The sequence below is a fragment of the Lissotriton vulgaris genome, chromosome 1_1 (genome assembly GCF_964263255.1).
Source record: "Lissotriton vulgaris chromosome 1_1, aLisVul1.2, whole genome shotgun sequence".
Lineage (NCBI taxonomy): Eukaryota > Metazoa > Chordata > Amphibia > Caudata > Salamandridae > Lissotriton > Lissotriton vulgaris.
In genome coordinates, this window is record NC_141685.1 from 1978714357 (window position 1) to 1978736662 (window position 22306).

A 22306-nucleotide genomic window follows, 5' to 3' on the forward strand; every position below is an offset into this window, starting at 1 on the left:
TGCCCAACCTTCCACTATTTTTGTCTGAAATGGGAGCCTACCATGTATTGCCACCGTAGCACCGCCGGCCACAGCAGCGCGACCCGGAAGCCAGGCGAGCTGCCTGACCCTGGGCGGAGCAAGCTGCGGACGGAAGAAGGAAGTGGCAGCCATGAAGAGGCCGGGGCTCCCTTGGCGTAAAGGAGAGCCCCGTGTGCTGCCAAATTTGGTGCCTATGGCGAAGGGGGGCCGAGGCACATTGCTGGTGCCTGCCCCCGCTGCCTTGGGGAAGTCCCGGCCCCCAGGAGAGGGACTGGGTGAAGAGGGGACAAAGCCCCACCAACGAGAGAGGAGCCTGCAGGCAACACCCCGGTGAGTGGAGCTGCTGCATTGTCCATTGCGGGTGCCTCCTAGTTCTGAGCGGACCCGCGAGAGGAAGCAGGCTGCTTCTACAAGTGGGGGCTCTAGAGGTGCCCTGTTGGTGCCGGTCCAGGCCCGGTCTATATCCTGAGCGGCTCCGTATGGCAGCGGGCCACTCCAATGGGGGCAAGATTGTGTCAGAGCCCCGTGTGGATCCTACGATGGGGCAAAATTGTTTTAGAGCCCTATGGGGGTCCAGAGAGCTCCCATGTACCCGTGCCTTTAGTTGTGACCATCTCCGCTGCCCCACCTGACAGTGGGCAGCGGCCACGCTTTGGGGGCAGGTATATTTAGAGAAATACGGTGCATGTCTTACCCAACCAGAGATCCCATTTCAAACAATTTCCATTTTGCCTATTTTGCCTCTTTTCCATTTTCTTACTCCTCGCCTTCCACTTATTTCCCTCCCTGCTACCTCTTCCTGCCTCCCTGCCACTGCTACCCCCACTGACCCTCCCTCCCAGCATGTTGCTCCAGCCACCTTCCTATTAGCTGATCGCCCTCCCCCGACCCCTACTTACAGGCAGCCGCTGCATGGCAAGAAGAGCAAGACCTCACTGTTCTCCCCCAGCGCAGCTCCACCATTAAGGCTCTGCCACTAGTGCCAGATTGAGCCCCTTGCTAGGCAGGTGTTTGAGGCCATGCTCAACCTACAGGCTCCTGTCTGTGCCTCACTCCTGGTGATCAAGTGGAAGAGATCCCTGCTCTCCTGCTATTCTGCTCTGTTCGGTGTCTGTTGTCTCGCTGCCTTTTTTCTTCTTTTGCCTCTTTGCCTCTTTTTATTTCCTTCTATTTTGCCTTTTTGCCTATTTTGCCTCTGTTCCATTTGCCCATTTTGCCTCTTTTTATTTCTTTCGTCTTCCTTTGCCTCATTTTTTCTCCTTTCCATTTCACCATTTTGCCTATTTTGCTTCTTTTCAATTTTCTTACTCTGCGGCTTCCACTTCTTTCCCTCCCCGCTCCCTCTTATTGCTCTCTCAGCCACTGCTGCCTCAGAGGTCCCTCCCCCTCCAGCTTGTTGCTCCCTATTCTGCCACCCACTTCCCTGCTGATATCCCTCCCCCACCCCTACTTAATGGCTGCCACTGTGGGCCCGTGCCGCTGACGCGCCAAAGGTGCACACTTTCATCTTCACCCACCTCCCGACCCCGGCAGCAACCCAGCAACTCCAACCCGCTGGACGCCACCACACACAAACCACTGAACTACATCCTCCGCAATTTATGCTCCCAGTACAGACATGCTGTAGAAATCTGGGACCTCCTCAACCCTCACACGCCGAACGTTGCCTTCCTCACAGAGACCTGGACCAACGCCAGCTCCACACCCGACATTGCAACCGCCATCCCCAATGGATACAAGGTCCTGAGAGAATGCTGTCCAGGAGGAGGCCTCGCCATCGTTCACAAAAGCTCCCTCCGATTGACAACCACCAACTCTGATGATGCCTCGCACCCCATGGAACACATCCACTTCCAGATCCAGCCCAACCCCAGAGCAATGCTCCATGGAACACTCACCTACAGATCTCCTGGACCCCACACCCCCTTCAATAACATCATCGCCGACCACATAGCTCCCCATGCCCTTTCCTCTACAGACTACATACTACTCGTAGACCTGAACTTCCACTTGGACAACCACAGCAACCCCAACACCATCGTTCTCCTGGAGAACCTCACCAACATAGGACTGAAGCAACTTGTCTCCACCCCCACTCACACTGCACTCGACCACATCTTCGCTGGAGGAAACAACATTCGCTTCAGCCTTATCATGGAACTGCTCTGGACCTACCCCCAATGCATCCCTTTCAAGACACCACAACTAACCCTGGGCGTAGTCCGCCGCCCCGTAGTGTGCGGAGAGTTGCCTTCTCCACGTTCCACGCAGAAGGCAGAGAAGGCAAATATCCGCACACTCTACAGTTAGTCAGAGGCGGCCGTCTTCCCCCCCATAGTCCATGGTCTGACTGCCTGCATTGTAATGCAGCTTTTGGACTGATGGCCTGTCTGTCAGGCAGACCACCATCATTGGTGGCGGTCCACCCAACGTTGTAATCTGGCCTTAATACGTAAAAAAAACTGCACCATACACAAATATATGAATATATTAATTTAATGTGTAGTATTAGAAAAAGTAAAATATAAGCACTGCATTGTTATATACTTGTCTTCATAATGCAATAAAAGCAATCCACAATAGTAGTAGTAGTAGTTTATTGCGTGATTATTTAAAATCCACAATAGAATTTCATTGTCAGGAGCCATAGAGTGGTTTTAGAAACAGGCGAGCGATGGGCCCTAATGCACCATAATGTTTAAGCACATGAATGAAGATGTGCTGAGAATGGATTAGTTGCATTCAGTTTCTTGTTTCTGTTAATGAGTGAAACAAGATTACAGACGTGGAGGACAAATGTGGCATGAAGTCAAAATGTTATAATGAAAGTATGTTTCAGCAACATTTGTCAAATACTAGTGCGCAATATGATTAGTCAGTGATGCATGTTTCTTGATTTTGTTTTCAGGCAAATGGTAAACCAATCAATTACATCTTCCCTCATACCCGACTCAAGCTACAGAGAGATCCCAAAGACCACTCAGTGTCAGGTAAGCAGCTCTATATTAGTTTTATGGACGCAATTTCATGTGTCACTGTACAAAGCGTTAACACTTCCTCAACTATGTCTGTACTAAATGGAATCATATGCCAAATTTTAGTTTTTGGGAGTTCTACTTTAATGCCATTCTATCACATTTTGAAACTAAGTATGCTATTGACTGATGTGTGCCTTTTGCTAAATAATGACATGCGAGGTTATTGTCTAATTAATTAAAAGATTTGTCTAAGTTATGTAAGAGATATTCCTCCATTAAAAAAACAAATCCTGCAAATAAATATTATTTTTTTCTCAGAAAAATGCTTATTTTGTTAATTAGACTGTACGCATAGAGTGATGATGTCACACAGATGAAAGCCAAAGCAGTTGTCGCCATTAGGAGCAGACTGCTTTCACTGTGGTCTGTGTTCATGGGGTATATATCAACCCTCCGAGCACCAATCAAAGTGGGGCAGGTATCGCTGGAAATTGGATAATCTCCCTTTCAAGAAATTCACTAAATCTAAGCTAAATCTCTGTACATTATATGACAAGATCAACAATAAGCATACTGGTATGATGTGTGAAACCTCAGCAACACACTACTATACATATTATTAGTGAATGGATATATATAGTATATATGTATGTATGTATGTAAAAAAACACTAAGTTAAAAACTACAAAAACTACAGAACTAAAAACCCCACAAGGGACACCATGCCAACTGCGTTCAGAGTTTTCTTGTTCCTCATTCAGCTATTTTGAGTAACATTGTTATATTTTTCTTGTAATTCTTTTAAAGCCACTATTTAATTTAAATTCACTACATAGCTTTTGAGAGGGAAGGTCCCAACGTCACTAACTTTTGACCTGAAGTGCTTTAGCTTTGTTTTTGAAAATCAGCAAAAGTCATAGAAAAAGTGCTGGTGATTCGCAGATTGTTGAGTCCGTTGATGGAAAAACAGTCCAGGCAAAATTGAATAGGGCAGTGTGGAACTGATTCCTGTCACAAATAGCCTTGGCCTTATTTCGGGCCTTGTTTCCAAAACACAGCATGGGTTTATCCCTCAACGTAGTACTACTAATCATGTTAGACAAGTGATAACGTTACTCTACTATGCTAAGGCAACTAGGAAACCCTTTTGTTTAATTTTATTGGACGCCAAGAAGGCCTTCGACCACGTGGCTTGGTCTTTTTTGTGGGACAACTTGAAGAGTCGAGGTTTTGGGCCTGAGTTTATCAAATCAGTACAGGTTCTGTATCAGCATCTGGTAGCCCGGATTAGTACCATGGGCTTGGAATCATCGGCAGTACAAATTTGTAGGGGGACCAGACAGGGGTGTGCCTGTTCCCCCTTACTATTTGCTCTATACATTGAGCCTTTCTTAAGAATGTTGGACTCTAATATCCATATAATCCCGCTAAAGGTTCATATATACCAGGTCAAGGTGTTGGCATATGCTGACGACGTGGCAGTGGTCACGACCAAACCTACCATGGCAATGCAGGCTATAGAGCAGTTGGTGGTAGACTTTGGTAAATCTTCAGGATACAAGCTGAATTCGGCAAAAACCCAGCTACTTAGTATAAATATACCAAGCTACACTGATTCTAGATTATGTCAGAAGGTGGTATATTTGGGTGTCACGCTACGAGCTTGTTCAACTTCTGTAGTTAAAGCTAATTGGGACCAGCTCCTAGTCGGTGTTCGGAAAAAATTAGATCACGCAGAATGCTTATATCTTTCATTAGTGGGACGATGTAACCTATTAAAAATGCTGATTCTTCCTCAAATTTTATATTTTTTCCGATGTATACCCCTAGAAGTTCCTAAGACTAGTTTAGAACAACTGCAGGCAATATGTATGCGCTTTATGTGGTCCGGACGGAAAGCACGAAGGGCTAGGCACTTTATGATTCTGCCAAGAAATGTGGGGGGCTGGTCGGTACCAGACTTTACATATTATTACTATGCTTGTATGTTGCAAGGAATGGGAATTTTATTAACGGGCAAAGGTTCAGCAAGACCTGCAGACTGTCCTTCGATTTATCAAATGCTGCTGGGGGTAAAAGTTCAAAATTGTCTATTCCAACATCTAGAACAAAGTTATTACAAACATACCCGTTTTAAGATAATTATAGCTGCATATAAGGTCTGGCATATAGTTAGGGGGCTACTGGGCCTCGGAAAAATAACGTGGTACACTCCATTATCATCGTCGTTCTTCTTACCTGTAGATGTGTGGGATAGAATAGTATATAATTGGAGGGAGAAAGGCATTAGAGTGGTGGGTGATCTGTATGACGCTAATTATTGCAAATCTTTTGAACAACTACGAGAACAATATTCTCTCCCTAGAGAGCATTTCGTAAAATATCTACAGATTCACAATTGTTTAACGTATATTGGAAGCAATTTTAAACCGAATTCTTTGATCGAGAATATTATGAAAGGGGTAAAGATTGGAGTTCTATATAAGCATTTGTTAGACAGTAAAGAAAACGATATAGAGCAACAGAATAGTAAATGGTGTGTTAAACTAGGCAGACAGGACATTCAAATAGAAATTTCACTAGATATGGCTAAAGATTTATTCTTGTCTGCAAAGTTGGTGGCGCAACATTTTAAATCAATCTATAATTTATATTATACCCCAGACAAGGTGTCCAAATGGTCGGGAGATGCAATAGGGAAATGTTTTCGTTGTGGGTTTGCCTCAGCGGATAATGCTCACTTTTTTTATACATGTACTGTATAAGCTCCCTTGCTGTCTCAGATAGAAAAATGTGTTTCGGCAATTGTGGGTACTCAGATACAATTATCAGCAACGCAGATATTATTGGGTGTTGAAATGGGCACATTGAGTGCTAACATTCCGAAGAAACACGTCAAATTAATTTTCTTAGTAACTGCAGTGTATAGGCTGTGTATTGCATCTGCATGGTTGCAACAGGAACCGTCTGCTTTTGAAGCTTGGCGGTCTCGTTTTTTTTCGATACACAATATGGAGCACAGCCTTTATGCTTTAAAGGGCTCCCGCAGAAGGAAGATCGGGGAACAGATTTGGGGATTAGTTACTAATCATTTGGAGATGTAAGGCGAGATTTGAGGGGATTGTATACAATGTTTTGCTGGATCTAATTGAGACTGCCCTCATGAAATGTATATCTAACAACTGGCTTTCTTTTTCTTGTGTTTGTTTAATTCTTTTTTATATTCTTGTATTGTATGTATCAAAATGATATGATCTGGATATGTACTTGCTCGACAAAATGTCTCCCTTTTGTTTTCTTCTCTCTGTGGTGTAGTACTAACCGACTCATGTGTTTTTGCATAAATAAATAAAAAAAATTAAAAAATAGCCTTGGCCTTGATCCCTATATATACAGTACCTTTATCAGCCATCAGCCATTAGGTTTTACTAAAGGAAATCACAGTTTTACCTCTTTGTAATAGTGTTATGTAAGATATCGGTGCAATTTGATGAAGTAATCAATCTTCTCCCTGTTAATATGTATTCTAGAGACGTCTTTGAATCGTGATTTTTAAAGTTTTATATATAGAAGTCAGGATATCTAGTTTTTATCAAAAAACAGTGTGATTTGGCAGCCTTACATTGAATGTTTACCACTGTATTCACATCTGTTTCTAACTAAGTGGCCTGGACAATAATTATGAATTGATCCCTACACTAATAATGCAGATGCCTTTCGGGTGCAGCAGTCCATCTGATGGTTCTTACTGCTAGGATGCATTGATTTCTGTGCAGCCTTAGATAAAATGTAATATTTTAATGCCCTCGAAGAGTAGAACATTGCATCAATTTGTACTTAGAAAGAATCTCTGGTTGTCGTGCTATGTTCACCTGAATACTATCCTATGGACAGAGGACCGATGAGTCTTTTTCACCTCTGTGCTAAGCCCTATTTTTGCTATTAAGTGTAGTTTACACTTATGCCTCCATAACTTTTTTCCACTCAAGATATCCATACCAAATGTGTGTCTTTTTTTCCAACATGTTGGGTATTCTATAGGTAGCCAAGGCTTGTGCATTCCCCTGGAGGGAACTGACAAAATAGCCAAATTATACCAACAGTTAGGGTTTTTGGCAGGGTGGAGAATTGTGAAAAAATTGCTTAAATAAAAAAGTGTATGGTTTGTATCCGAAAAATGGCATCAATTAAAGGTTTGTTCTGCTAAATTCACCATCTTCACAGATTTCAGGAACCAAGGACATGCAGAGTTGTATACAAAAACCTTATATTTATCACCATGTTGTCATGTTTTTAAGTGGTAGCATATTTTTCAGAATTTTTGTACTTTCAATCTAGTTGAAGTATGTGGTGAAACAGATGTGAAACCCATGAAAGAAGCTGGAAAGCTATACATTTCTGAAAAGTAGACACACTTCTGGATTTAGCAAGTGGTCATTTGTGTAGATCCCTTAACAATTTCCCAAAGAAAGTAGCTATTGAAATAAACAAATATGAAACTGGGTAGGGAAAAACAGCTATCTTTAACTTCTTGTCACGATGGCCGATTTACATACACCGGTACATCCGGTAGACTCTTCTTGTTGTGATTATACATAAGGTTTGTATGTTCTTCAAGAACCCGATGTACCAAGAGCCAACCACTCCGCTGCACCCAAAATGGCTTTTCATCATGTACCGAGTATAGAGCGATACATGTATTTAGATTTATAAAGAGTGAAAAATGTATATGAAGGAAACATGTATTTCTGAATTGTACATCAGATGCTGAGTTGACGAGCAGGAATTATTTGTAAATCCCTGAATTTGTGTATACCCCTAATAGTATGTGATTCAAAGGGCAATTTGCAAAACGTTTTCTTTCTTACACACTGGCTTTCATTTGGAAGGCACAAATGCAAAGAAATCCTACTGGTAATAACAAATGTTCTACAATTGTGTAGTGCCACAAGTCTCCCGATATTGTGTCACACTTGTGTGGCTGGGTCTGGCATCTGTGAAACAATACACTCCAAAACATGACCAGGAGGCATCATATTGCACCCAGCAAGATGCAATCCTTTTATTCAACTTGGATAGCTGCAGATTTTGAGCTCCAGCTGAGACACCAACCAGGAAAACATAACAAACCCAGACAATTCTGAAAACTAAACACTCAGAAGAGTCCAGGTTGTGTGACTTGCATGGCCCTCACCAGATAATTTAACCCAGAAGCCAATGCAAACCTCAAAGTTTGGATGAAAGAACACATTATTATCACAATTCTGTGACAAAAAGTTCTGGAATCTGTGGGGAGTCACACATTTCCTACCATCCCTGTTCCCCCAGGTCTCTCAATAAAAGTGGTACCTCACTTGCGTGGGTGGGCCTTGAGACATCAACACAAAGGGCCTTAAAGCGTACATAAAGAAATCAGCAATAGGGATGGATGTGTTATAGACATTTTTGAAAACGAAACTAACAGGAGAGTCTAGGGTGGTGTGTCCTGCATGGAACCCAGAATGATTTCTTACCCAAAATGCCCTCTAAACCTTGAACTTTGCCTAACTCCACACATTTTCCTTATATTTCTGTGGTAGAAACTTATGGAATTAGCAGGAATCCACAAAATTCCTACCACCCAGCAATACCTTACTTGTGCCGATAAAAGCGCTGCCCCACTTGTGTGGCTGGGTCTAGTGCCTGAGACAGGAACGGATTACAACTAAAGCCAATGAGAGCAGTAGTGGCAGGCATGTATCGGGGGTGGTGCAGCTGGGGGAGGTGGGAGTAAGGGAATATTAAAAAAAAGAAAAAACATACCTTACCCCCATGCCTGTCCATCATCTCTCCTCACGTCGGGAATGGAACAGGAAGCAGCCAGCATTTTGATTGATCTGAGTGCTGTAGTTCGGTGCTCAGCCAGGGACTGGGAGCCTGAGCATGTTCTCCATGCAGGCTGTAATACAGCCTGCATGGAGAACATGCTAAGTGCACAGGCATTGAGCACTTAAGGGGGTTCACCACTTCCCCCCTGCCCTGTTCTGTGAGCAGAACAGCCCCTCCCCATCACACAAAGCTATCACAGCAGGGCAAAATAAAATTATAATAACATGATGTTATTATAAAACATTTTTTATTTCTTTCACTGCTTCAACAATGCTCCTCTTCCGTAGCAGAGGAGCCGCCACTGAATGAGACTTCTTTCACTACAATTAGGTTCGATCCTATAATTCAAACTCATCTTTAGGGACCTAGACCCTACAGTACTGGGTCCCTGGACCATGGAAATTCTTTGGATTTTCCTCTTGGATGGCAGTGTGTGTAGTATTATCCTAGTCTTCATATTTATTTTACACGTTTGGGCTTCCCTTTACTCATCATGGTTCTAACCCTTGGTAATTTGTAGCCCTGTACATCTTTGTGTAGATCCCTAATGTATATATTTTGTATGAGCCTGCAAGCTCTTCATCCCCTACACCCCATCCATTCTGTCTCCATCTGTTTGTGAGTTTGCAATCTGACATTCCTTTTGAGAATGTAAGCGATCTTCCCTTTTGCTGAGCTTGAGTGTATCCACCCAGATCTGAGTGTGTGTGTACTCTTCTTTGTTTCACAGCAGCCCATGAGCTTTTTCTTTTTTTCTTTTAATTTTTACCAAAAGCATTCTCTTTTAAACCGCAATGTGCAAAATCTGCACATGTTGCCTGTCTTTTAGCTTTAAAACGTTTTAGAATAGCTGACCATAGAGAAATTGAGAAAAGCATGTTCCAATATATTCTTTCTTTCTGCATGTTCACACGCACCCAGACATACAAAGCTAATATGTTTGTTTATCTCTCATTGATGTTTCTTGGATATGCCTGCATGCTTTATGCATTCCATGTCCACTTCTACATGGACGACATGTCTAGTCAGAGGAGGAATATCTGTCTCAGTACACACCAAATATACCAAACTCCACTGGCTTCATTTAGGATCTAGAATAATATTTCCAACAAGCGGTGTTGAACCTAATACATGAAAAAAGTAGGTCGCAAATAACGGAGGCAAATTGCGCAGCAACCTTTGATATCTTCCTTCCATTTTTATGATGCCAGAAAATTACCAGGGGCAGAAGGTCGCAACTCTATCTGCCTTTGCGGTCATAAAACCCTCTCATTTTTCAATTCGCTGGGTTTGCAATTGAAAATGATTTTGTACATCATGCCTACTGCCTTCAAAACAACAAATCTGGGCCAGCCATCACACACCCTCAAAGAAAAGTATCGGGAACAGGAGTTCTAAAACCATTGGAAGGAAATCATGTTTCATGCTCAGCATTCTGAAGGGGCCTCTCAATATGTCAACCCGATTCCGGTTTCATTTCCATGAATAAATCTACTTGATGACCCTTAAAAACATATTGTAAAATCTTATGTTCTCAAACTCTCCCAAAAAAATACCCCTTGGGAAGAAATCTCTCTACTTGAATATTGTCATCTTCATTGCCACATGTTTTAAGAAATTGTGTTATTATTTGAGAGAGGTGAGAGCCCCACTCAAATAATAAACACAGTTCTTGTCAGGGTGAACCACAAAAGTTACTAAATATACCTGGGCTTAACCCTCTGGAAGCTAGGCACAAAAGCAGTCAGGTGTAACACAGACGCATTGGGTAAAGTAATTATACAGCACTCGAACCGTAATAAAGTGAAAAACGAACACACACAAAATCTCAATTTCTTTTTTAAAAAAGTACATTTCAATAGATAAAATGACACAAAAATAACCAAAATCCAATACGTACACTCAGTCCAGTTCCACACTAGAAGCCTGAGCTGGAGCTTCATGTTGGCAGAGGCTGTGATGAGATCACTGTTTGCTGGAGATGCGTGCAGTCGTAGCTCATTCGAAAAGCACAGAACCTCTGTATATTTTCAACCTGGAGTCCAGTTCCTGCAATTTGCAAGTTGGAGGAGTTCACTCTGACACCGTCCAATGCTGTAGGAGCAGGGGAAGTAACTCTTGGGGGACAGAACTCACTCCAGCAGTGGTCAGCAGCAGGATCCAGGAAGGTCCAGTTACTGATGGTCATCTTGGCAGTTGCAAGGAAGGCCTTTGCAGAGAAGACCTCCAGAAGCTTGTGTCCCCATTGCTCAAACTAGTCACCCAACTGATTCTTTGAGTCACTTCTGGGATCCCGCGTTCAAGGCAAGCAGGTCCAGTCTTCCTTCTTCAGACTGCAGGCAGTCCTTTTCTGAATCTTCCACAGATCCAGGAGTGTAATGATGAACGCTTCTGAGGATGCCACTTTTATATCAGGTGCCAGCCTGTATCTAGGATTCAATCCATGGCTTACTCCAAATTAGTTCCCTGGGTTTGGCTCCAACCAGGCTAGGGCAACAAAGACGAGGACAGGCCTGATATCAGGTTCCTTTGCGTGTAAGGTAGGCAGGTTCCTGTGAAGTGTAATCAGGGAGAGACACAGCTCTTCCCATCCATCCCGTTAGGAAGACCCACTCCTGCTACACCCCCTCTAAACCCAGCCCTCTTTTCCCTTTGTCTGGAAGGAATACACATCACACCACAGGAGAGAAATTCACAGTCATGTGACCCAGGATACTGATAGAAAAGAATATTTGGTTTAGGCAGACTAATGCCAACTTTCTAAAAGCGGCAAGTGGTATTTTTCAGAATAGTAACTTCAAATATGACCTTTACCTTTAAAGAGGATGTAAAATTACAATTAAAATATGTCGAATAAGTATTTCTCTATCTGCTCTCCAACTAAAGTTATCACTTATTAAGTGTAATAAGGTAACCCAGTTTTAGTCATTTGGAGAGTTAGCTTTGCTATAGTTAAAAACGACTCTGGAGATTATTCACTGCCAGCACATGTAAAACCTAAATAGACATGTCCTACCTTTTTAAATACCATGCACCTTGTCCTATCAGCCCTTAGGGGTGACTTACAAGAATTAAAAAGAAGGGTTTAAGGCTTGCAAAAGATGTATTGTGCCAGGTCGAAATGGCACTTTAACACTGCATTGCAGCCTGCAGCCACAGGATTCAGGCATGTTTTAGAAGACTCCTTTAGTGAGTGGGGCAATAAGTGCTGCAGCCCACTAGGATCATTTAATTTATAGGTCGTAGGGATATGTAGTACAATGTACTAGGGTCTTCTAGGTACATTTATTGTATCAATCAGGTATATGCCAATGTTACTATGTTTGCAAGGGAGAGCACAAGCAATTTACTACTCGTGAGCAGGAATAAAGTGTACTGTGTCCCAAAAGACAACAAAAAAACAGGTTTAGCAAAAGATGGCAAAAATCTGGCGTGACCCTGCAGAATGGTCCCGGTCTTACATATGTGCTATCTGCAAACAATGTTCTAGTTAGATGCAGGGTGCTCTAGTGTCATTCAATCAACGCAAGCCTTCTGTGAGAAATAAATAAACACACTACCAAAGCAGGACATATTAGTCCGCAGCTGCCGAATTTCAAAATGAAAAGTTGCATTTTTTTATCGTTAATCCACAAGTTAAAATCTTGCTTGACTGTTACCCAGTCTTTAATCTAAAAGTTAAATTCTTGCTGAGCTGTTACTCAACCGCCAGTTGCGGCTGGTGACATTTGAAAGTGGTGAGGCGTAAAAGTTGCGTACGGTGCAATGTGGCTAGCGAGCGTCGCGAGCGAGCACAAACATATCAAGGGGAAATTTTGAAAAAAGAGTAGCCAAATGGTCCAATTTCAATGATATTTCAGAAAGCAAGAATGTTAATAAAGCAATTTGTGGATAAATCCACAAGGACAATCCAAAAACACTTGCCACCATGAAACGACACAAACACACAGACATTCAACAGCAATCTTTAGGCAGAAGCGCCCTCCCACAGCACAGCAACCATGTGTCCTACGATCTGATAGGAAGTTGCTCCCCAGAGAGCTTGCCACCAGGTACACCAAACACAGCAGGAAGAACCTCTCACACCCGTCTCCAGCTCAGGGATGACCCCACAGCCAGGCCGAGAGCATCTCATCATATAAACAATCGATAAATGAAAGTCTATCCAACACTAAAACCACACACTGAAAGCTCAATGCACAAGACACTGCCATCCCACCCGAGAATGACCACCGCAAGTGATGACTCAGAACCCATTCTGCAAAGGAAACCCAGGAACCACGCGCTGAGGCACCCTCTGTCAGCCAGCAGTGCCTTGAGGGAAAACTAATGGCAGATTGTGCGCTATACAAATGGCACCAACATATTACGTTAAACGACTAGGGAGCTCATAGCAATCTTAATACAATTAAGCACATGCAAGTGCACGCAACCAGTGCTCTCTGTAATGCACTGATATACCTTAACAAGCTCCCACAGTCTGGTTTGAACTACTTTTCTATGGTGGTGTTAATGTTGGCGCTGCTACTGCAGCTGACAGATCACCTCTGCGTAGTTTCCTGTTTACATTCACTGATTCAGCCAGGATCTGATGTGACTGTTCAGGTCACCAAGTTAAAGAATAGTTTCTTTGCAACTAGTGAGGAATTGACAGTGGAATCGGAATGCTTTGTAAAAGTGTAAATATAGGTCACCGTTTACCTTTTATGAACTAGATTAATTGATTATCCTGATATTTTGTATCCAGGAGTTCAGTAGTTCACCGGTGTGTTAATTAACCAGGATGATTGAAGTTAACACAGATAACCGCATTCATTAATTCAAGCAGATCTGTATTCACAGAGCACCTACTTGGAGAATGATTCAAAACAGCAGGTAAGAGTGGGACTCGGTCGGAGACATTAATGACAGTAACACGAGGTGTGTCTTGTGTGTGGCGCTGTCTGCTGCGATGACGTCACGGTCGTCATCATCAACGAAATGGCCAATCACTGTCTGCAGGTGGCCGTGCGATGCCGCATGCAACTTTTACACCTCGCCACTTTCATGTCACTGTCACCAGCCGCCACTGCTGTCTGCATGACTTCACATAAGCAACAGTGATTAGTCAAACTTTTTCACCAAGTGCCACCTACGCACGGCACCCAATGCCTGCCTATTATGCCTCAGACTGCGCAGTGAACGGGGTGAACGCGTGTGTCTCTGCCAATCCAGACGCTGCTCCAGCTGCGCCCGGATTGACTTGAGCAGGGATACTCCCCCGCCCATTAGGAGACCGGCGGCTGTGGCATGAAGCAACCCTCGCTCTCCTAATGTGCAGGCTAGTGTGCATTATCGGGCTGGTCGGAAAAATGACCAGCCCAAAACCGAACATGCGCACTATTGCTGCTGCGCTTAGTGCTCTAGACCGTCACCACCCTAGGAATAACCCAGCGGAACCTTTGTATATATTTCAGACTAGCTATAGAACACTAAGGCCCCCATTAGTATGGCACAGGCCTGAGTTGGTTTTTGATGTATCAACATTCAATTCAATCAAGCTCATAAGATATGTCCACATTGTTGAGCCCCACAGAGCATAAGGTAAATTTAAGCATGTCAATGCCTGATAATAACTGAAAGTCCACTAGCGTGGTAGTATACTAGTAGATACTAGTGGATACGTACACTGTAAGTCAGTAAAGGTTTTAAGGCTATTTAATAATTGGGGATCATACTGCTAGTAGCCATCAGCACTTCCTCCCGCAGATTGAACAACATGTACACCAACAATGAAATCAAAATAAAACAACTGAATGATAAAACCTTATTGTATCATCCTGTCTACAGAATGGTAATTGGGAAAATTAACAAATCAAAAGGAGTTCTGTCTTTACTGTCAAGTTTTTTAATATTTCATTAAAACAAAATGTTGTATAAACATCAGTTAAAAAATGTATCAACATACAATATAGAATAGATCAAGCATGATATTAGAGTAAACAATTCATTAAAATTTAACAAAATAAGAAACACAAATAAAATACACAACAAAGGAAAAATAGGTGGCACAATAGTTATCGACGCACGTTTTGACGAACTAGCGCCTTCTTCAGGATTAGCCACAAGTTACCTGAAAAAAGAAGAGGTGCATAAAAATACCTTTATTAAATAGCATTATATTCAATGTACCACAAATATAATATTAATACTCTTTCTCTTAAAGAAAATAGATTCCATTACTCATGTTACATCTATATGAAAAACGTATCGAAAGAACTCATGCATTGACCAAGCTAAATCAAATTCTCCCAAAAATGGCAAGCAAGACTTATCAACAAGTTAAGTCTATAAATGTGGTCTGCTTAAGTACTCATCTATATCTGTAGCCAAATATGCTAAGACAAAGGGGGAAAATAAATTGCTCTGCTAATAACTGAAATAGCGTAACTATTGTGCCACCTATTTTGCCTTTGTTGTGTATTTTATTTGTGTTTCTTATTTTGTTAAATTTTAATGAATTGTTTACTATAATATTATGCTTGATCTATTCTATATTGTATGTTGATACCATTTTTTACTGATGTGTATACAAAAAATTGTTTTTATGAATTATTAAAAATCTTGACAGTAAAGACAGAACTCCTTTTGATTTGTTAATTTTCCCAATTACCATTCTGTAGACAGGATGATACAATTGCCTAGGTGTGTTTTTCTCCATAATTAATTTTCCCTGACCTAGGAATTGAACTAATTTACTTTCAGGGGGTCCTTGTTATATACACTTATAAATCAGTAACCGAGGCCTGGCTCCCAGAGCTTGCTTGACTATGTATTCGTGAGTCGGGGTTGAGGTGGGATTCATGCCGGACGTGATTTCATTTTCATAAATGAATCCATTTTCCATATTAACATTTCCCTCTTTAGTTAATTCTTCAACTACACTATCTAAATTAGGTATTTGTACTATTACTTTATTAGGCTCCTGCTGTCCTCCTTACTCTCTTTTGACTGTGACAACCTTTCTACTTACTTTCATTATACCGAATTTGTGGACTGCATTTTTACAGCAGGTGTTTCCCAATTATACAGTCCCTAATATTAATAGAAGCAAATTGATTACTGCCAACAGTGATTTACACAATCTAGATAACCATTGTGAAAGCCAGAAGAACCAATTAGAAGCCCACTCCTGCTCCAGGGCACCTCCTTCCTCATGCATGCCTCTTTGTAAATTGTGGTATGCTTGGATGGTATCTGTTAGAGTTCCATTGTCCATATCATCCCCGGGATGAAGGTGCAGCAGGCTGCACTGATCTTGGCACATACCCCTCTCTCCATTGCGGTCATTAAGTCCAAACATATCGGTGCTACATCACCCACCATGCAACAGATTGCTTGCAGTTCTTATTTGATAAAATTGAGGCCAAACTCAGTGCTTTTCTTCATTTTAATCATCTTCCACCTGGAGCCAGTGGGCATTGGCTTTTGTCTGCAATGTAAAAGAAGAGTATAGACCCTCTCGCCGATACTTGTGCATCTGTGAACAGTCTGAATTCTTTCGGGATGTCGTTGAACTGAGTCCACCAACATAGTCCACAGATTTGTTGTCACAAGATTGCTGCAGCAAAGTTGTACTTTTCTTTAATGGGTGCTGTTGCAATTCAGATAGTTCTTCTCCAGGAATGACCTGAGTCTGGTGTGCATGGTTACTAGGAACAGAGTCTGGTGCCATCTGGGGAAGGGCTGAGTATAGGCAAACTCACTGCATTGCCAATAGTAATCCATCAGTGTGGAGTTTCCCCATTGCATATCAAGAATGTGAAATATTATACCACTGTTAGCAGGCATGTCCATCGGAAGCTTTCTTTTTCCTCTGAAACATAAGAAATACAGTGTTAGCTTCCAAAAAATCAGAAGTTGCCCTTTCTCTTCTAACCAAGTGTACCTTCCTACTTCGGTGTTTCCTTTTTCCTGACATGGGGTGGACATACTCTAATTCAAACCTTCCCCATGTGACTTATTCCCCTATTATCCTCGAGCTGGATGGCCATGCACAGGAACTACATGTTAGGAGACCACTTGTTATTAAGAAAGACAATCTAAGACACACTTGGCCCACAGATGGATGCAGGAGCCGATTTGTTTGTGCACTGTCTTGGAGGTTATGCTAATTCCAAAAATCTCTTCTCTGGAAAGTCTTGGGTCAAACAGTATCTTCCCTATGGTACCCTTTCAAAGCATTCGGCTTTGCTCGGTTTGGATATCATAGCTTCAGTAAAGGTGTATAAAACTGGTGGGTTTGTGTTCGTTTGGGTCAGGTTTACAGCTACCCTGTGAGATACTATCCTGTTGGGCTGAATCTTGGCCCTCAGCCTACATAAATAAAGGTGAATAAGGCATTTTGCTTTTTCAGGTGCTACCTCTTGGGACAGATAAAGCCTATCTGCGCCTACTGCCTGTGTGATCATTGAACAGGCATAGCATGACCGTGCTGATGATTGGGAGCTGACTGCAGCCATGTATCGGTACCAAGTGTTGTATAACAAGGAGCTATGTAGTGCTGTATCTCTCATGACGTGCTCGGATAGACATCGACAGTGACTTTAAATCTCTGTGGTATAGGCGGCTGTTTGACACTTGACAATGTAATTAATTTATAGACTCTAGTACAAGGGTGGACCCTGAAACTAATGGTGGGCCACCCCAAAACCACCTGGCTTACGTTTGCGAGGCTGGTACTTTGCTATTCTTCTTGCAGAGTGATGTTTTTTTTCATCATATAGAGGGGGTGTTTTTTTCAAAACCCTGGTGCTCTCTTTTATTTTTAACCCTATCTACTGGGGGTGTCAGACTAAAGTATACATTTAGCCCACCAGTAGGTAGTTTTATTTACCAAAGGTTTTCCTTGCACTCTGCCCTCACTTAGCACCTTTCCTTTGCTCACCTGATTGAAAACATCTCTGCTTCTCTCAGTTGGAGAGTTGTAGCCCACACCAGGCACCTTGCAGTCCTTGTGTGAAGAGGGAAACCCATTATGAAGCATGTCACCCTCGGGTAAGTGAGGGTTCTTGTCCTTAAAGGAGCGTGCTTCCTTTGATCCCTAACATCCTGCTTTCCTCCCCTCTTCATGGCTAGACATACTTTGTGTATATTACCAACATATATTCTTGCCAGGACGAAATTGCAGTTTAAACTGCACACACAGTGTCTGCAATGGCAGGCCTGAGACATGTTACAGGGCTACCTAAGTGAGTGGCACAATCAGTGCGCAGGCCCACTAGTAACATTTAATTTGCAGGCGTTGGGTACATGCAGTACCACTTTATTAAGGACTTACAAAATAAATTAAATATGCTAATTGTGTATAATCTAATGTAACCATGTTTTAGGGCAGTGGTAAAATGCAAAGACTCCTTAAAAACAGGAGGTCTGAAGGCAAAAAGTTAGGGGAAACCATGCCAAGGATGCTAGGTCTTACATAAATCTTTCCACTCAAAATACTCTAATCAGCAGCCAAAGGTGTTGCAGCAACAAGATACAGTTTTGGGAAAGATTAGCATGTGAATCCTCATCAGTAATGAACAGAACCTACAGGTCAAATCAGATTGTAACTCATTACAGCATTTGCCAAACATACATTTATATGCCTTCACAGCTCATCAAAATGGCCGTCAGGCCTGAATCTTTGTTGACTAAACCTCCCTCTCTGTAATGGTATGCAGTGTTAGATCTGCCACCTGTGGTATTGTGTCTGCTGGATATTGTACTCACCGATACTGCTCTCCTGGCACTGCTCCTTCTCCTGCATCACTCACTTTTAGCACCTCTTAGCACCATCATATCTGATCTTCTACTGATAACTGCTCTCAAAAAGCTAAGCAGTGACCAGTGACTGAGTCCTAGCCAGCATAGACCTGTGCAAAGCCAGTACCCATATCTGACAACAGGAGTGCCATTCTCCCATGTAGCCATTACTCACCAATCTCCATGCTGTAATCTCATGGCTTTTAAAACATAGATCCCATTCTCGGGAGGATTTCCCAAAAAGTGGTATGAAAGGTGTCATTTTTAATGGCTACCTCATTGGGGCCTAACAGGGCAACAGTTCAAGGCTAGTCAGTGTGGCCCATAACGCTGTAGGAGGTCTTAGACATGAACGCTCTCCAAAGCACTAATAAAAATCTGCCATGTTCCGTAGCACCAAGCTCCTTCCAAACCAAATTAATTCTTCTCTAATTACCAGTAGGGTTTGGGGCCCCTAAGTTGTTTACAGATTGATGAATGCACATCCAGGAACAATTCTTGAATGAGTAAGGCTGCCTCTTGTTCCTAATGGCATTCATCACCATATACCATGAGCTTTTATTTACATTCTTGGCTTATGTTTATGGAGTGAGAAATAGGGCTCTAAGGGCCAGATGTAGGTGGCCATTTACCGACCGGTAACGGCCGATTTCCGCCGTTACCGACCGGTAAATGGTCATTTGTGATGTATGGGCCCTATTTTACCGATTCGGTAAATTTACCGAATCTGTAAATTTACCGAATCGGTATTTTTACCGATTCGGTAAGTTCCTGATGTAGGTGGGATTCTTCTGAGTCCCACAGGCCTTACAGAATCTGTATTTTACCACCCGATCCAATTGGGTGGTAAAATACCGAATCCAGGTGTGCATGCACATCTGTGCATGCACACCTGTGCCATGTGACACACAGACATGCCCTTAGGGCATGTATGTGTGCCACATGGCACACAAGCCTGTAATTGGGGTGCTAGAGGGTGTCAAAGTGACACCCCCTGCACCCTTGCAAGAATCGGTATTCCACATTGATTCCTATGGGCTTCAAGGCCCATAGGAATCAATGGGGGATACCGATTCGGTATTTACAGAATCAGTAAATACCGAATCTTACAGATTCTGTATTTACCGATTCAGAATTACCTACATTTCCCCCCTCTAATTTACCACTTCTTAAATACCGATTCGGTATGATTCGGTATTTTAAAAGTGGTAAATTAGAATTACCTACATCGGGCCTTAAATCTGATAACATGCTGCTTGTATCGGAATCTCTGCACATAAAAGACAAGAAAGGCAGATGCATAGACCTTCGCATTTAGGTCAGTGAATAGCATTTTGTAGCATGGTATTGGTGCTATTGCAGTTCTACTACGTGTACTACAAAATGCAGTTTGCGACTGAGCCGCACAATTTGGACAAAGTAGCTTGGTTTTAGATAGAAATTAGGAGAAACATCCCAGGATTTAACTTTTTATGTCCGTACAGTAGGAGTTTAGAGAGTGAGACGTTGTTTTTCGTCAGCTATGTTAGACATAGTTTTGAGACTAGCGTTGGGAAGCATACATCCTGTTGCCCAAGATATTCCGGCTGCTCTGAGGACAGCAGTCTCTTTGTTGTATGCTGATACAAACCCAATTGGCTTGCTTTTAGAGAAAATCAAAAGGGTAAAAGGTTAGTAGATTTTTCTCTTGCCAGGAAAATCTGCAAGAGAAAGTTTTAGAAACATATTTAGTCTCAGTCAAAAGAATAGTCAAATTGCACAAATTCAATCTTCATCTTTTTTAGAACTGGGGTTCGTGGTTGGCTGAGGTATGCACCCAGGCCTGGCAGGAAAAAACAATATAGTCAGGGTAAACTAGATACACACTAAAAGATAACCTGTGCTCACCCTCTGTTAGCTTGACACAGAGCAGTCAGGCTTGTCTAAAGAGGCAATGTGTAAAGTAAGTGTCCAACACGCATACATAGTACCACAATGAATACACCACAAAAAAGACTTCACTCAGACTTAGAAACATATGGACTGTTTATCTGAGCAACATAAGGCCAAAATGACAAAGATCCAATCAGTAGAATTCAAGATAAGAATTTTTAAAGATTAAATGCAAAAATGGTGCTTAGAAGTCACTAGCGGTCAAAAGGTTCCCTGAGGTCACGAGGAACCGGTGCAAATCCACAGTTCAAGCCGACCACAATGGAGTGCAGGCAGACTACAGGACCCATGCAGGGCCCGCTGAGAAAGTACCTTGGATGGAGCAAAGTCTTGATGCTGAGGGTACTATGTGTTGATCTTTTCCACGCAGTTGAGTTGCTGCGTCATTGCGCTTCACGGAGGTGAAAGCAATCCATTGTGGTTGAGACGTGCAGAGCATCACCGTTGGGCTGCGCAGGTTGTAGAACCACTGTTGTCGAACACCCTATGTGTGGAAGAGCAACAAATGTGATGATGCTTCTGTTTTGTAGCAAAACAGCATCAGAACCCACTTCTGGGGCCCAAAACTTGCAGAAGACACCGCAGGCAAGGTTAGCACTCACAGAAGGCAGAGCCCAGCAGTACCAGCAGAATTGCAAGAAGTATTTTGTGCCACTGAAACTTCAGAAAACAGGAAGCAAGCCCTTGAAGATCACTTGGAGGGAAGACAGAGTCCAGCTCTTCTTCAGCAAAGCCAGGGAGCAGCAGGCAGCAGGGCAACATGCAGAAAGCAGTCCTTCCCAAAAAACAGTTCAGTTGAGTCCTTTAAGTAGCACAGCAGTCCTTTGGACAGAAGTTCAGTTCAAGATCCAGAAGTGTTTGATTTCAGAGGGTCATAGACCTAGTACTTACACTAAAAGATGCCTTTAAAGCAGGAGCCTGACTTCAGGACAGCTCTCTGATGTGCACATGGATCCCCTTCAACACAGTCCCGTCTGCCAAGATATCTGTGGGGGCTAAATCAGCGCTTTGTGTGTGGAAAGGTGTTAGAAATGGGGGGTCTCTACTTGGCAACGGCTGGCCACTGTCCAAGTAGGGACCCTTCTTCCTAAGTCAGAGTAAGGGGGCTAACCCCTGCTCAACCCTGTGGTAACATAGCACGAGAAGCAAGGCTTATCTCAGAGGCAGTGTGCGAAGCATTTATGATCATACACAGTAACACAGTGAAGAACACTACAAAGGGACACCACACAAGTAGTTATAAAAAATAAGTATCTTTGTATGTAGACTTAACACAAGACCAATAACGTTAAAAAGCCACCATACTGTAAAATAGGGGTATTCTTGCAATGCTGTAGAAATAGTTCAAAGTGTGCAAATAGGAGTTCAGTTCAAAGCAGTGGTCTCTGCGACCCTTTTACTTACAAAGTACCTGAATTTCGTAGCAAAACAAACAAAATGACGCAAACGAGCTGTAGCAGTGATTTTCCTCACAAAGGCCAGCGATACTTTGAATTCTTGCCGCAAGCGAGGATAATGCGCCGATCTGTGGATGCGTGCGGGGCACAGCGACAATTTCTTCACACAAGGCCAGCAATGCGTTGAATCCTGGCCGCAAGGAGGATGATGCGCGAGCCTGTTTTGTGTGCAACCTTGTTGCCATGAGATAAAATGGCGCTCCGCGAGGGAGCGACGCTCTGGGTGTGATGTGATAAAAATGGTGGGCACACAGCGCCCGCCCT

The 22306-nt window shown here is 42.7% G+C and overlaps 1 protein-coding gene across 2 annotated transcripts in view; it reads left to right on the forward strand.

Annotated features, from left to right (window-relative positions):
• The window catches only part of PCLO (piccolo presynaptic cytomatrix protein), a 1259786-nt gene that overhangs the window by 735729 nt on the left and 501751 nt on the right, over positions 1 to 22306 (forward strand). For both annotated transcript variants that reach the window (XM_086919783.1, XM_086919788.1), the window contains exon 10: positions 2930 to 3011. In XM_086919783.1, the coding sequence (XP_086775909.1) occupies positions 2930 to 3011 (82 nt within the window). The remainder of the gene's footprint in view (positions 1 to 2929; positions 3012 to 22306) is intronic.